The 15,697-nt window shown below is 38.3% G+C and overlaps 2 protein-coding genes across 2 annotated transcripts; both read right to left on the reverse strand.

The window, feature by feature from the left end:
- Positions 1-3,724: 3,724 nt before the first annotated feature.
- LOC122289032 (putative pentatricopeptide repeat-containing protein At1g64310) lies at positions 3,725-7,223 on the reverse strand. Its single transcript, XM_043095915.1, has 2 exons — positions 5,248-7,223; positions 3,725-4,466 (listed from the first exon to the last, which is right to left on the reverse strand). The coding sequence occupies exon 1, from the start codon at positions 7,005-7,007 to the stop codon at positions 5,346-5,348; it is 1,662 nt and encodes a 553-aa protein (XP_042951849.1). The 5' UTR covers positions 7,008-7,223; the 3' UTR covers positions 3,725-4,466; positions 5,248-5,345.
- Positions 7,224-11,976: 4,753 nt separating this feature from the next.
- LOC122290207 (histone deacetylase 6) lies at positions 11,977-15,330 on the reverse strand. The gene is made up of 6 exons (XM_043097793.1): positions 14,676-15,330; positions 13,824-14,264; positions 13,568-13,710; positions 13,081-13,171; positions 12,862-12,977; positions 11,977-12,328 (listed from the first exon to the last, which is right to left on the reverse strand). The coding sequence occupies exons 1-6, from the start codon at positions 15,219-15,221 to the stop codon at positions 12,274-12,276; spliced, it is 1,392 nt and encodes a 463-aa protein (XP_042953727.1). The 5' UTR covers positions 15,222-15,330; the 3' UTR covers positions 11,977-12,273.
- Positions 15,331-15,697: the final 367 nt, after the last annotated feature.

Consider the following 15,697-nt stretch of genomic DNA (forward strand, 5'->3'; position numbering starts at 1 on the left):
GGGGGGGGGGGGGGGGGGGGGATGGTAATATACGCATAAAGACTTTAATGCCAAATAAAAATATGATATACATGAATTAATGATCTAGTGCATAAAATGAAACTAAAAATGCAATGGACCAAAAGTCTGAACCCAGGCGCGCTTGTTTTTTGGCAAAACCGAGTGGGAATTGCATGTCAAAAGAGATGCATGGTTATATCCAAAAAGTGTAGTGAATTATTTGCATTGGGAGCTGCAACTTAACTTGGTGTACTATATATATATATTAAAATTTTTATTTATAGTCATTTTTGCGTATTTTTTTACACTCTTAATTAATGTGATTTGCTGCATCTATTTTGATAAATCATATCAGTAGATCAACGCTAAAAAAATATGTAAAAATAATTGTATATAGCATAACTCTATATATATATATAGTTGATGGTCTTGGCACATGATATTATTAAGTTTTCCACATCCATTGCTTCCAAATGCACATTCAGGTAAAAAAGCTAGATCGAACATGGTATGATAGCTAGAAATATTACTCATGAATTCTGCTTAAAGTAGTGGTACTGGAGCTAGCTAGCGTGAGGCTCATGAGCCACATGGTTGGTCATGATCTGGGTACACTAATGCTGCACCACTATTTGATCTTGATGAACAGGACCAGTAGTACTACTCGGAGATCATGAGTGCAATACCATCATGCATGAAGCAGGCACGGGGTAATTAGCTAGCTGATGGTTGCCAAAAAGTGTTAGATTTGGCCGATCGAGGGCCGGGGAAAACTCCTAATTATGGAGAATTAAAGCTTGGCATAATCTTGACCTTGTGTATGAGGGGAAGCTAGGGGAAGGGGAAGGGGATGGGGAAGGGTTCGACGTCTTATTTGGAAGAGATCACGAGCTTTAGTTAGATAGAGAGAGGATCAGATTCTTTTGTTTTGTGAGAGAGAAATTTGCAGCCTGCAGATACAAATTAGCTGATCTACATGATGATTTTTTACTTGATTTGGCAAGATTAGTGAAGTACCCCTAGAGCTCGAAAATAGGCCATAAGGTTGCTGATAGATCTCTAGGCTGAGGAGGCGCAATTCCTATACCCTCTCCTGCTTGCAAGATTCTGATTCTTTTTATTCAAAGATCAGGAATCTCATAAATCAGCCCTATATTCTCCACAGCCTAGGCCTTTTCAGGATACCATTTAAGAAGGATAAAGTAAATTGCAATTAGACCCACTGCAACACTAGCACGAGTTGAGATTACAAGATTCTTTCTTTTTATTTTTATTTTTTAAAAAAGAAAATAACTAGGGCACATGTGAGTTTTTAAAATCGAAGAATTCAGCTTTTTAGTGAGCATTTGCTTAATATATGTTGTTTTTTTTTTTTGCTTTTTTTTTTTTTGTCTTTTTGTTGAATGTGGGACTAAAGAAATTTGCGATCCATTTTTCTACCAAAGTTAGTGCCCAATGATAAGGTTGAACGACCCACGATGATGGCTTGAGTGTTGATACGATACTCGGACCATATTTCATAAAATAAATGATAAATAAAGCATATAAATTAAAAATAGAGAGAGAAACAGAGATTTACATGGTTCGACTTAAAAGCCTCCATTCACAGATCTTTTGGGGGTGAAATCTACTAGTGATTTCTACAATCTCTCATGACCTTTTATAGCTCTCAATATTATAGAGGAAAATAGGGTTCTCGGGATGTTGAAGAAGACGTCCTCGCTACAAAAGTCTAAATGGAGGAGTTAATAACTTGTCTTGATTTGTAGAGATTCTCTCATTTTATAGAGATCTTTTTATTTTTTTGGAATAGTTGAGTCCTGCTTGCCTTATATTAATTTTTTGTTAGTCAACTTTCCTTTTATTCTTGATAATGTGCTTCCAATAGGCTGGAGCTTAGTTTGTTTCATATCTAAACATATATAAGATGGTGATATTGGATAATGCTTAACAGAAGCATCATGGGGATTTAGCAAGACATCTTAGGTGTTGGCTCAAATGGGCTAAAACCCAAATAATGCCCATTTCAAGCTTGTAATTCTGGACCGTGAAGGTCCATCTGGGATAAAAAAATTGCAATATTGCAATATTGGATTCAAAGCCGACTTTCATTCAAGCAAAAGCACTGTCAAATACAGTAGGAAGAGGTAAAAGTAGACTGTACAACAAAATATGTAGCATCAACAACAGCAAGAGCTGCAGCACCAATTCTGTAGTGTCAGCATATGTGATTTAAAGGAGAGCAGACAAGGAAATGGCTTCAAAGTGAACTTGGGTTGTAGTTATATTTACATTACAAGCCACCTCAGAGGCCAGGGGATCGATAAAGGAGTTGAACTTTAGCTGTTGTCTCAATACCACTAGAAGCTAAGAGCCATTTCTCTTCCCAACTCATATACAACTCTCTTTTGTACCCAGCATGTCTGTTTGGACAGGAAAAAAGGAACATCTTCAACATTCCAAAATAATAATGATTACTGTTGGGGGTAAGTAACTAGGCCTAGCCCAAGACCCATTAAGCCCAAATCATTTTCAATGAGCTAAAGGGGAGAAGAGAAAAGGGATATGGTTAAGAAAAAGCAAGAGGAATTGAACAGACAATTAGAGGATAAAGAAAAGTAAGTGTCAAATAGCAAAGAAGGATGTGACAGGAAAGAGAGAAAAAAAAAATAAAAAAGAAATGAGAGGAAAGCAAATCCAACATGCAAGAGAAGAGTGACAAAGCTGATTTCCTCATTTACTATTGAAAAGGCCACAATAAAAGAGATTTGAGATCTAAGGGACATGAGGTAATTATTACGAGAATATAGAGATTATCTTCAACCTTAGAATAAGAGCTCTAGGATATTATCTTCTCTAGAAAAGAGGTCTTCAAATTTCATAGTATAGAGAAAAATGAGAGACCGTGAGAGGCTATAATGGATTTGTACTCTAAACAACTTGTGAACGTAAGTCATGTGTCAAATCATATAAATATGCGTGTCTTTATCTCTATTTACATTTCTTATATTTATTTTCTATCAATTATTATGGATGTACATACGAGCATCGTACCATTGCTCCGGACTGCCATCACAGGCTTCAAATGACACCGATTGAAGTACAGGTCACCACTATAGGTTGAAAATGACTCTTTTTCCTGTTCGTATCTATTGTGAAATTTTTGACATTAACAATTACTACTAGACCTAGATCTAAACTACACGGCATGAGCCATTAAGCATCTAACTTCTAAGGAATAACTCAAAGGATAAGAAGAAACCTTAGTACTTTACTTCCCGATGAAAAGTTGATATGACAACTTTTTGTTTGATGGTGTGAAGGACAGTTTACACCAGGTTTCGATCTTAGTTTCTTTTTTTCTTTTTCTTTTTTTTTTCCTCTCTCTCTTCTTCTGATTAAAATTTATAAATTTTCGATTATTATTAGACTTTTTCATTTAAAGTTATAATTATTATGTTATATATTTTAAGTGAGTATCATTTGAATAGTTACCATTTAAAAATATATACAGATACGATTGCAGATGATAGGATACAATTGAATTCTTCTCCTATTTATAGTATTTGTATATAGTTTTTTTAAGAGCCAAGAAAGAAGCTCTACAATTTCCACAATGGATGTTTAGGACTTCAGACCAAGACAACTTTAGTTTGAAACGGAGAGACCAAACCAATCAAATGTAGAGAGAACAATTTAAATCGCATCAACTGAATCTTCTCGGTGGTAGCCGGAATTTTCAAACTGGAATTTGAATAAAACAGAATGCCAGCGTATAGTAATTCAAGTTATTTTTTGGGTGCAAATCAGGCATTGCATTGAGCTACATTTCATTAGATCAGAGAGAAACCAACTTCGTTGCATGCGGAGTGAATGAAAAAGAAACGCAGCTTTAACAATGGAAGAATTATTAGGAGACGATTCAAAGGGATCTCTAAGCACACCAACATGGAGCTGCCATTAGTAATGGGAAGATTGAGAGCCGCTTGTGTTACGATCTTTCCTGGAATTAGTCTGTGGTGGTACCCCGGGAGAATTTCTTACCAATTCAGCTAAGATGATTGTGAGACATGTTATGTACTGGCTGAAGAGAACATTAAGTGAACTATTTGTCTCTACTGAGAAGATGCAGGGGGCTAGGGGGCTTTTGGGCTTGTATTAGAAGCAAAACATACACTCAACAAGTAGGTAAGTTTGGCTCCTCAGAGGGGCTTACCACGTTAAGATTAGGTTTGTCTCATCTATCTGAGAACTCGTATTGACTAGAAAACTTGTTGCATGGTGAACGGTTGGGAGGGAAGACAAACAGGGGACGGTTTTGTGGAGTTGTTCTGTCTGGCAAACTTGAGGCTCTCAACATTTCCTCTCATGTTCTCGAGCAGTCCACCAAGACTTGCAGTTTGTAAACACACTGGAGCAGCCAGATATGCTGTATTTGCTTGATGATCATGCAGAGAAGCTGAAGCCTGAGAGTGGGAACAAAAATCACAAAATTAGACACCATCGTATCAATTAGTACTACCGTCCATGTCTGATCAGAGGAAGTCATGATAAAGTATGATAGGGGGGGGGGGGGGGGGGGGGGGGGGGGGGGGGGGGGGGGGGGGGGTGCACGCTACTTCAAACATGCAATACCAGGCTATAGAGGTTCCTTATTTTCCCTTTTTCTCGGAAGTGTTTAAGAATTACTTTCCAGCATGAATCTATGAAAACTGTTTCAGGAACCAGATCGATGGGATTGCTAAATATATAGATCTTCATACTAGCTGAACCGTAATCCTAGGTCTTTGATTAAGCATCTGGTTTCACTGCATCCCAGATTCCCAGTCACAAGGTAGCAGTGGTTGAATAAACATTATAGCGTGGAGTATGAACCAGTTTTTCTTTCTTGGATGGGCAATGGGCTATATGAACTATCTGAGGTTATCCTATATAAATGCAGTTAGCCTCTACAAAAGCTCAACTCCAACAAAAGCTCAACTCCTACTTTATATGAGCAACTTTGTAGACATTTTGTATAAACTAGTTCGGCATAGACAATGTGGCAGAGAGTCTGGCCATCTGCAACTATCACGAGGAAGGTGCATATAAAACCCAGAGGTAACAGGAAAAAATAGAAGGCAGGTTTGTTGTTTAACCTGAAAGCTAAAGCTTTTAATTACTGCCATAGAATGGTGTAATTATTCTTTCTTTTACTTATTTGAACAAAAAAAAAAACTGAAAGCTAGAGCTTATATATTGCTTTACCCCTGCAAGAGCATCTCATAACACGGTTTCTTATCCATATGATGCCCCTGGATGGTCTGAGGAAAGGTTGATCAAGAATGTATATATATTTTCAACAGTTAATGACCTCTGCCTCCAATCCAGCTAACCCCAGGCATTTTCCTCAGCTCTCCTGTCCTATCATTCCTAAGCTTCTGCACATCATCCCACCTCCCATCACCAGCATATATGTTTGAAAGCATCACTCTGTAAGCATTTTTCTCAGGATTATCTTCAAAAAGCTGCTGAGCTACAATTTCTGCCAGCTCAGAATTTCCACAAGCATCGCAGCATGACAAAAGGGCTCCCCAGATGCCACAATCCACTGGTTCTGGCAATGACAGGATAAGATTATAAGCCTCTTCCAATTCACCAGCCATCCCAAGGAGTTTTACCATGTAAACATAATGCTCAGTTCTAGCTTGAATCCCAAATATATATTTCATTTGCTTGAAAATTTCTCGGCCATCTTTGACAAGGCCACCATGGCAGCAAGCACAAAGGAGAGCAGAGAAAGTAGACTCATCAGGTACTAATCCTTTTTCCAGTACCTCTTCAAACATTTTGAAGGCCCGGGAGGCAAGTCCGTGCAAACTGAGCCCTGAAATTACTGCATTATAAGAAACTATATTCCTTCTTGGCATAACCTCAAAGACACGAATCCCCAAGCCCAGAAAACCACACTTGGAATACATGTCTATGAGAGAAGAGGAGACCCTTACATCCGAATCAAATCCATGTCTAAGTACATAACCGTGTATCTCACAACCAGGCCTTACATCTGCCGATTGAGTGGCAGCTGCCAGTACACTGGCAGTCAAAACGGGATCTGCCTTCTTACCTTCCACATTCAGTTTCCTGAAGAAAAACAATGCCTTCTCATAATCACCAGATCGAGAATATCCACTTATCAAAGCAGACCATGTAACTAAATCGGGCTGGAATAAGGTATAGAAAACTCTATGCGCGGAGTTCATGCACTTACATCTCGAGTACATACTCACAAGCACACTACCAACATGAGCATTAGAATCAAAACCAGTTTTCAAACAAAAGCCATGTATTCCTTCGCCAATCCTCAGTAAACTGGAACATTCTAAACCTGAGAGCAAGCCAACTAGCGTATATCCATCTGGCTGCTTCCCCTCACTTCTCATTCTACCAAACATCTCTAGCCCTTTATCCCAATATCCACAATGCCCATAACCAGAAATAAGTGAATTCCACATTACCAAATCCGGCTCAATTAGCCCATGAAAAACCCTACTGGCTTCATCAACAAGACCCAGTTTCGAATAAGCCATCACAAATGCACTTCCACAAATGGAATCCAATCCTAACCCAGAAACTATTGCTCCACCGTGAACAAGTCTCAATCCATCTGAATCGAAGTTCTCAGAGCACGCGCGTATAATACAAGCATAAGAAAAACTATCAGGTTTAGTTTCAGTTTTAAGCATCATGTTAAAGAAAGAGAACGCTTCACCAAAGTTGTGGGCCCTGGCATAAGCACGAATTATTGAGTTCCAGAGAAAAACACTCCTATGGGGAGTTTTGTCGAACAGTATACGAGCAGAGCCGACGTCGTTATTGATAGAATAGAACCTCACGATTCTAGTTGCATAAAACGGGTCGTGGGCAAGGTGGGTCTTTATGATAAAAGCATGCAGTTGTTTGGTTCTTGAAAGGGATTGGTAAATCTTGGAGAGTTCTAGGAGAAGAAAATGGTGCTGAAAGACCATTTCAGTTTGAGCATTTGTTTTGCTATATGGGCTGTGATAATTCTACGAGGAAGCGGGATTGATGCAAGAGAGAGAAATGTAACGATAACTGAGCCCCATGAATTCACTCCCATGATTAATCTCTCCCCGTCATTGTTAGTATTTCCCCGAATGAAACATCAACGAAATCAAAGGACGATCACGTTGGTGGGCAGGGGTGGCAATATGTTATACGACCTGTTAACTCAATACGAACGCGATATGATAATAGCATGTTAGAATTTAGTTTTAACGGGTTCGGATCAAATGGATTGACCCGTTAAGACACGATTGCTTAACAGGTTAATAACGGGTCAACCCGTTTTGACTCGTCATGACACGTTAAGAAAATTAAAATTACAATTATGCTCTTATACCTAAAAGTAAAATTGTTAAAATTTGAATTTCAATATTTTTATTGTTTAGATTGTAATTTTATACTTGTAGTTAGTTTTATAATTTTTATAAATATTGTGATTTTAAAATTTATATAAAATTATATTAAAGTTAATCAGGTTAAACGGATTAATTTCAGACCTATTCAATCCATTTATATAAATAGTTTGAAACAAGTCGTATTGTGTTGTGTTAACCTATTTCGTAATATTTACTAATGGGTCAAAACAGGTTGACACGACATGACCAATTATGTTAATGAGTTGTGTTAGGGTTTGAGATTTTGATACAATAAGCTTAAAGAGTCGGGTTAAGATTGACCTATATAATATAATACACATGCTTTGACACGACCCGTTAACACGATTTGACATCTCTAATAATGGGCCAGTCCAAAACAGCTGCCACGGGTAGCTGACCTGTCCAAAACAGTAAATTGAATTTGGTCTCTCTATAATTATTTATATTAAATATTATCTATAATTAAAAACAATGCAAATAAAATATATAAACCTCTCGCGCGTGAACAGTGTGAAAGCTAATTATTTCATCCGTACAATAATTATATAAAAATAATTTTACATGTTAACATCTCAATAGATGAATGTGTTAAAATTAGAATCTTGAATTAACTATTTATTAAGTTTTGTTAGGTTAAGCAGTTTAGATGAGATATTTTGTTAAAAAATAAATAAAATATTATTATAACATAATTTTTTAATATTAATTTTGTTTTAAAATTTTAAAAAGTTAAAGTATTTATAAATTTGTATGAAAATCTAAAAAAATTATAATCTTTATATTAGATGATATAATTTGATTTTTTATGACCAAACATGCCCCCTAAGTCGAGATTTGCCAGAGCAGCATATGAGTTACCTTTTATTTTGTATCTATTTTACAATAAAAAGTTCAATAGAGAAATACCATTTTTATAAAAATTCTACTAGTTATATTTATACTATACATCATACATAATTTTTTTTTTTAATATTCTTATCACATGTATGATATATAAATAATGAGTAAAAAAATTTAGTTAATTTAGAAAGAATAAAATTAAAAAATAAAAATAAGTGTGACGTGTAAAGATAATGAATAACAAATCAGATATAGTAATAATATAATAATAAGAGAAGTGAATACTTTAAACTGATAAAGACCTGAAACATTTGGCTGATCCTCAACATTTTAACAAGCACCTTAAAAACACAAAACAAAAGCAGGAGAGTGCAAGGCTTGCCTAAAATGCACCAGTACGTAATTTGAACATGAACATGTCCTTCTGAGATTAATGCATATATAAACGCAGAACAAAGGAGAAACATCTATATAAAGATGATGATAATCAGGTGGGAATCTGCGGCGGAGGTGCAGGCTTGCGCCATGATGATTGTCGACTTCTCATGGGAGAGGGTGGTGGCGGAATGAATTTTCTCCGTATCCCTCCTCCAAATGAAAACAGTAATTGATTACTGTCAATGTTAACCCTTTCAGAGCTGCCACCTTCTTTTTCCCTGGGAAACATTTTCATGAAGCCATCTCTACCCTGCACAAGCCATAAACTCTTCCTGCCTCCTTTCAGGCCTAACAAAATGCAAAACTACATGAGTACTTGAACTGATGAAATGAAAGATTTCCTCGATTTCTTATCCAAATTTGAGAACCTCAAATTCGGATAACAACTTCGACAGATCTTTCCGTTCAGCATAATATAAACGTACATGAACTGCATGATGAAATGCTAATATAGAGTCTTAGCAAGATATGTGATAAAAATGAAATGCTATACCGGAAGAAAGTAAGGCAGAAGTTGTTGGGACAACACCCACGAGAAGGAATACTCCCACCAGTACTGCTGCCATCAACTTTTTCAGAAAACCCATCATCATCGTGGAAATTAATTAGTTGAAACACGAACTTGTACTGGGAAGGCAGTTCAAATTGTGATGAATTACTAGGATAGTGAGATCCAGGAGGAAGCTAGATTTAAAGGGGCAGGGTAGCCTTAGACAGAGACCTAAGAGCCATCCTATTTTTTGGTTCTTTCGTTGCATATTATTATACTATGATTCGGTAGATGAAGAATCATACAAGTCCTTGGGTATATTATAAATATCATTATTATATCCACAATCTTGACTTCAAACTTCAAAGGTGCACTTCTTTACCTTTAGTTGAAGGTGCTGGATGCCATATGGCCCATATATGTGGTGGCTAAATGGTAATTGGGTTACTCTCATATGGTTTGGCAATTACTGGGTCTTAGCTTCGAATTTGAGATAAATTCATCTTAGACTATTAGTATTAGCCGCAGATTCATGGAATTCTCTAGTATAACTGAAGTCTAAATTATAGCTCAAATTCAATTTAAGGGAGCATTGCGGCTTCATACCATTGAAGTCAACTGGAGCACAACACCACCCAGTCTAAGGTTTCTCTTCAGATTGCGATTTGCGGGAGAGGAAGATTGCAATTTGCGGGTTGAAGAGAGAGAAAATAACAAAGGAAAGGGAGCGGGAGATTGATGAAAAGAATAAAATAATAGTATAGTTGGTGAACAGTAACTCACCAACAATGAAAAATCCCTTTAATTTACTGTAACTCAAGTGTTGAGCTTTGAACTTTTGGCTAGTCTAATGTGGAGCCTTTTTCTCACATCTAACTAAAGTTTAGACTTGCATTGGCATTTGGCTAGGCCATTATCAATGCTCTAAGCCGCTCATTTATAATTTCTAGTGGATGGAATATTACTAAGTCTATTGAGATTGGAGTCTAAGGTATGACTCAAATTCAACTTAAGCGAAGTCATAGCCCCTCTTATTGAGTTCTCAACGGATAGGGTACTACTGTAGGGAAGCCACATCCTACCCTTTCACACGGCCAAAGAAGAAAAAAGTTAGAAGGTGCTTGGCCACTCATAGACCTGGGACTATGAAAACGTTGACTTGGAACAAAACATTGGAACTTTGTACCCAATTTGACGCGCATATGAATGTGTCAAAGTAAACTGTTCCAATGCAACTTGAGGGTGTTGTCTTATATATATCTGATCAATAAAGCAGTTTGGAATTTTCCTGCAACCAAAACATTATACAAATTATTAGATGAGGAACCGACGTTTTCCTAATTATTTTATATTTTGTACTTTGGTGTTTGGTAGAATAGTGGAAGACCAACTAAAAGAAAGCTCCTCGTAGTGAACCCAGGCACTGAATTGTCAAGTACACCTCACCATTAAGCCCCACCCAAAACATCTCTTTTGAGCAATCCAAAAGGCAAAGGCAAGCAGAAGACAGCCCCCCAAAAGAGAAACTTTCTAGTCTTTCTAGTGTGAAATATGACTGACTTGTGGATATCAAGGATCGTAATAACGTGGCATAAACTCATAGCATAAGTATCAAAGCTTTATTTTTCGCATTACAATTATCTGCCCAAGAACTCAGAACTCAAATGAGTTCGTTGATACAATAGAGCAAGGCATTGGAACTTTCTCTACGAGAACAACTCAGTTAATAGGTCGAGAGGATGTGAAATATTTTAATTATATGGGATGAAGTATATACTTTGTCTGATAACAGAGTTAAAATTATATACTAACCTCAAGTGATATGCCTCGTTCAAGGTCAAGTTAATTGCACTCAAGTCTACCTCTACTGATTGGTAATATGCTAATACAACCCAAAATGATCCCGAAGCTTCATTGTTAAACTCATGACTAATAATTCTCTATCAGCTCCCATTTCCCTACCTCACAGTTGATCCAAAGTTGGTATTAATTTCTCAGTGAAACAAACTCATGACATGAGGTCCATAACTAAGAGAGGAATTAAGACGAATACAAGAACAGCAAGCATATGCAGGGTTTGTCGACATTATACACAGGCCAGCAATGCCATAAAACCAGAAAGATCAGCAGCGACGTCCACATTTCAACATGAACACCTCAAAGATTGAGGAAGCCCCTTCTTCCACGAACTAGGATCCGGCAAATCACTGGTAAGAAAAGGAAACTCAGCACCCGCCACCCCCCCCCCTCCGGCAGCGCAGGGCACCCGCGAAAAGCTTAGGTGGTACGGATGGATTCAGCTGCCATCCGTAGATAACCAATTTGGAGGACCATTCAGGGCAAAAACAGGCGGCAACACTCAGCCCGTACCCGATAAATCCTCTTATGACAGAGCAACTATTCTGGTTATGACAGTCCCTCCTTTGGAATCTTCAATTTTATATAATTGTAAACATTCAAAGAGAGAAAATATGGTTAATATTTCTCTCGTGAATTTTAATGTTTGGAAAGGCTGGCACTAAAAAGAGAATTCAATGGCATTGCCAATTCCTTACAGATTGATTTTCTTTATTTTTATTTTTTAGCTGGCAGCGGTAGCAAAACCTAAACAGCTAATAACAAGGATAGCAATTGGAAGTCCAATTAGGGAGAAAACTTTGTCCTGCTTGTAATCAAAATCAGATTATAACTGCCAGCGATCCAAAAATGGCCTAACATTCCTAATGATAAACCAAAATCCCCTACACAATTAGTTGCAAGCATTAATAGATAAAAGCACGCTCCAACTAATTCGTTATGGACAATGTAAGTATCAAATACTGTGTATTCACTCTAATTCCAACTCTGATACATTGTAATTAACCCCAACACCCCCCCCCCCCCCCCCCCAAAAAATAAAAATAAAACAAAAACAAAAAAAAAAAAGTACAAGAACAAGAAGAAAAGTGGGTACACTTAATTATGTGTAAAGTTCCTATTCTAATGCTCCCTTACCAACTGATAAGATCTCGGCCAAATGTCCCAAATGAGACAGAAATATAGAAGCTACAAAGGTAATTGACGTCAAGACGTTGGATGCTCATTGCTTTTATCTTCATCCATTTCATCAACTACGTTTCTGCATACACAATCACATAATATTGACACAGAGCTTAGACAACACGCAAAGACATTCTGAAAAGCCATCACAATAATTTTTCTGACTTATTATTATTATTGTTGTTATTGTTACTACTACTATTATGGATTGTGAGAGATGGTTAAACATCTCATGTTTCTTCACATCTCCATGACTAGAGCCACAAACAATCTCATTGATTTCCTCTCCCACACACTCTCCGTTTGTGTGCATGTGTGTTATTTGTCTACTAGGTCAACCACCTTTGGTCATGCAACTCCTTTTTTGAGTTGGGAGTTTGTATATCACCCATTTGTATCTAAACAACTACAGTAATCTGCAGAGAGAGAGAGAGAGAGAGAGAGAGAGAGAGAGACTGATGCCAGCATAGACAGTATTTTTATTTCTTTGAGGTTAGCATAGCAATCCTAATCAAACGGACCAAGTCAAACTGATGTTCCAAACAGTATCACAATTTCATGGACAAAAAGAGTATGACATCTCTGATGTGCATGATGAGAAATAAAGCTTACCTCATCTCAGAATTTGGCTCAATATGTCGAGGCTTCACATCTTCATCAGGGTCAGAATCATAGTCCTCACCATTCCATATGCGACGTTTTGGCCTTCGGTCCATGTCCTCTTCCGCCTAAATCCAACCAAATTCTCCAGTTAGACCAAAAACAAGGGCACAGTGATAAGGTAAACATTCTTGATAAATATAATTGAGATATTTGCTATAGGCTCCCAACCTCTTCAGGAACTTGTGACGTGGGTGGTGTCGTCTGAAAAGGTACACTAGGTACATGCGGTATTTTGGAAAGTTGCTCTAGCAGCATAATCCTGAACAATTACTTAATAGTTATATGAAAGTAGCGCATATCTACTACAATAACGGCCATGTAAACTGAAATAACCAATACAAGGTGCTGGAGAAGGGATAACTTCAATGAATGATGCTCCATTGGACAGAGACACATGCCCACAAAAACACGAATACACACATATTATTCTAGATAAAGGTGCGGATTTTATTAGCAGTTTCGCCACTAAAAGGTTTAGCTTAAACTTATGCAGCGAAACCATCAATTCAATCACTAACAGTGAATATGATATTAAGTGAAAGTAACAGACTTAACTTATTGGTGCCTTTTTTTTCTTTTGTTTCGTGGCCCCGGGACGGGGAGGGGGGGGGGAAGGGAGGATGGGGACCAAAAAGCAAATAGAACTTAAAAGTACCTAATTTTCTCCATGTCTTTGGGCAAGTTTAAATTCTCCATGTTGCATGGTTCTACATGAAGAGTATAATCTGGACCAAAATATTCATAATATTCATTGTAAGGCAATTTATTATCAGGCTCCACTCCAACTGCAACCGCCGTCTGTAACAAAGTAACAAACCAACTCATAAAGACAATGGTAAGATCACCTCCTACAAAGTCATTGACGAGTGTGCCAAAAAGATAAGAGAGAGTAAGGAAATGGAGAGAAAAACCTCGTAGCACCAGCAACGGGCAACATTGCGGATTGTATACCCTCCCCCACCCAAGACCATTAAAGGCACATTGAAAGATCTAAGAAAACGGAGGCAATCTGCATGGCCCTTAACAGACAAGTTGAAGCAACCCAACCTGTCACCAGACAGTGAATCCGCTCCACATTGAAGAACAACCGCATCTGGCTGATAAACCTCCATGACTTTGTGAATAATGGGCCTAAACAGACCACGGAAACTCTCATCATCCAATCCATCATTTAATGGGACATTCAGAGCATAATTCTTCCCAGGCCCCCATCCTGTATCCTTAATGTGCCCAGTTCCCGGAAAGAAATCTCCAAATTTATGGAACGACACGGTCATGACTCTGTCCGTGGCATAAAATGCCTCCTCAACTCCATCTCCATGGTGGACATCTATATCGACATAAAGTACACGCTGCCCAGAAAAATAGTGTTCAGAAAAATGTATCAACGTGTGAGCCGAGAAACATTCACCTCTAGTGACCAAACACCACTGAGCTCAAAATTCAAAACTACATGGCAAAAAGGGCGTAACTTGTCTGGTCTTGCGATGCAAAACATATCAATATCATTCATGTTTCACAATAATGAAAAGCCAAACAACACCTCTTAAGTTTGAAAGAACAGAGAAATTTTCATACTACTTGAACGCAGCAACATCAAAGTACTAAAAAAACAAACAAACAAACTCAAAACTTGATCACAACTACTTATGAATGTCTAATGAAACACGGCCCAAAATCCGAAGCACATATAACAAATAGCACAGTAATGAATACTAGTGAATATTACGAGAAAAAAAAAAAAAAAAAAGAATAAAAAATACCCTATGAACTTTGAGCAGCTCAAGAATACCGAGCACAATATCATTGACGTAGCAGAAGCCGGAGGCCTCGGACTTCTTGGCATGGTGAAGACCACCCGCCCAATTAATAGCGATATCGGAGTCGCCGCGGTTGAGCTTGACGGCGGCGCCGATGGAGCCACCGGCGGAGGATTGGCAGAAGCCAAATAGGCCATCGAAGACTGGGCAGTCCTCACCGACGTTGAAGCGCTTAGTGTGGCGGGAGAAAGCGTTCTCTGAGAGGGTGTCGGGGGAGACGGAGGCGAGGAAGTCCACGTACTCCTCGGAGTGAAAGCGGCGGATGTCTGCGGGACCAGCGGGAAAGGGGCGGCTGATCTCCATGCGACGGTGGAGGGCGTAGTGAACGATGAGGTTGTGGGCCATGCGGATCCTGTGTGGCTTCATCGGGTGGCCCTGACCGTAGTAGTAGTCCCCGATGCAGGGTTCGTAGAAGTAGCTCACTCGCCGCTTCGTGGCGTCCGATGCCGCTGCGGCCGGGAGCGAGGCGCCTTCTCTGCTATCACCCATTAGCCCACAGGTGAATCAATAAATCCCTACGATTCTCGCACTCTCCAAACGGGGGAATGGTGGAAGGTGTAGAGTTCGAAAAGAAAAAAAGAAAAAGAAAAAAGAAAATAAGGGTGAATCCGTCTAAAAACAAGAAGAATTGATTTAAAAGCTCAGGCTGGGCCCATTGGGTATCAGATTAACTTCCAGGGGCTTCAAACCCAAACCCACTTAAAGGGCTTACAAATAAGAGAGTGACACGAGAAGTATGACCCCGAGCAACATTATAAATCTTTTCTTTTTTTCCTTAAATAAAAGCATAATTAAATAATATAAGCCACACTAAGGGTGCCAAATTGTATTAATGGATCGTATTTATACCGTGTCAAAGTATGTATCTTATACTATATAAGTCAATCCTAACTCGACCTGTTAAACTTATCGTATCAAAATCTCAAATTCTAACATGACCCATTAACATAACAGATCGGGTCGTA

The sequence above is a fragment of the Carya illinoinensis genome, chromosome 12, assembly GCF_018687715.1.
Source record: "Carya illinoinensis cultivar Pawnee chromosome 12, C.illinoinensisPawnee_v1, whole genome shotgun sequence".
NCBI classification, from domain to species: domain Eukaryota; kingdom Viridiplantae; phylum Streptophyta; class Magnoliopsida; order Fagales; family Juglandaceae; genus Carya; species Carya illinoinensis.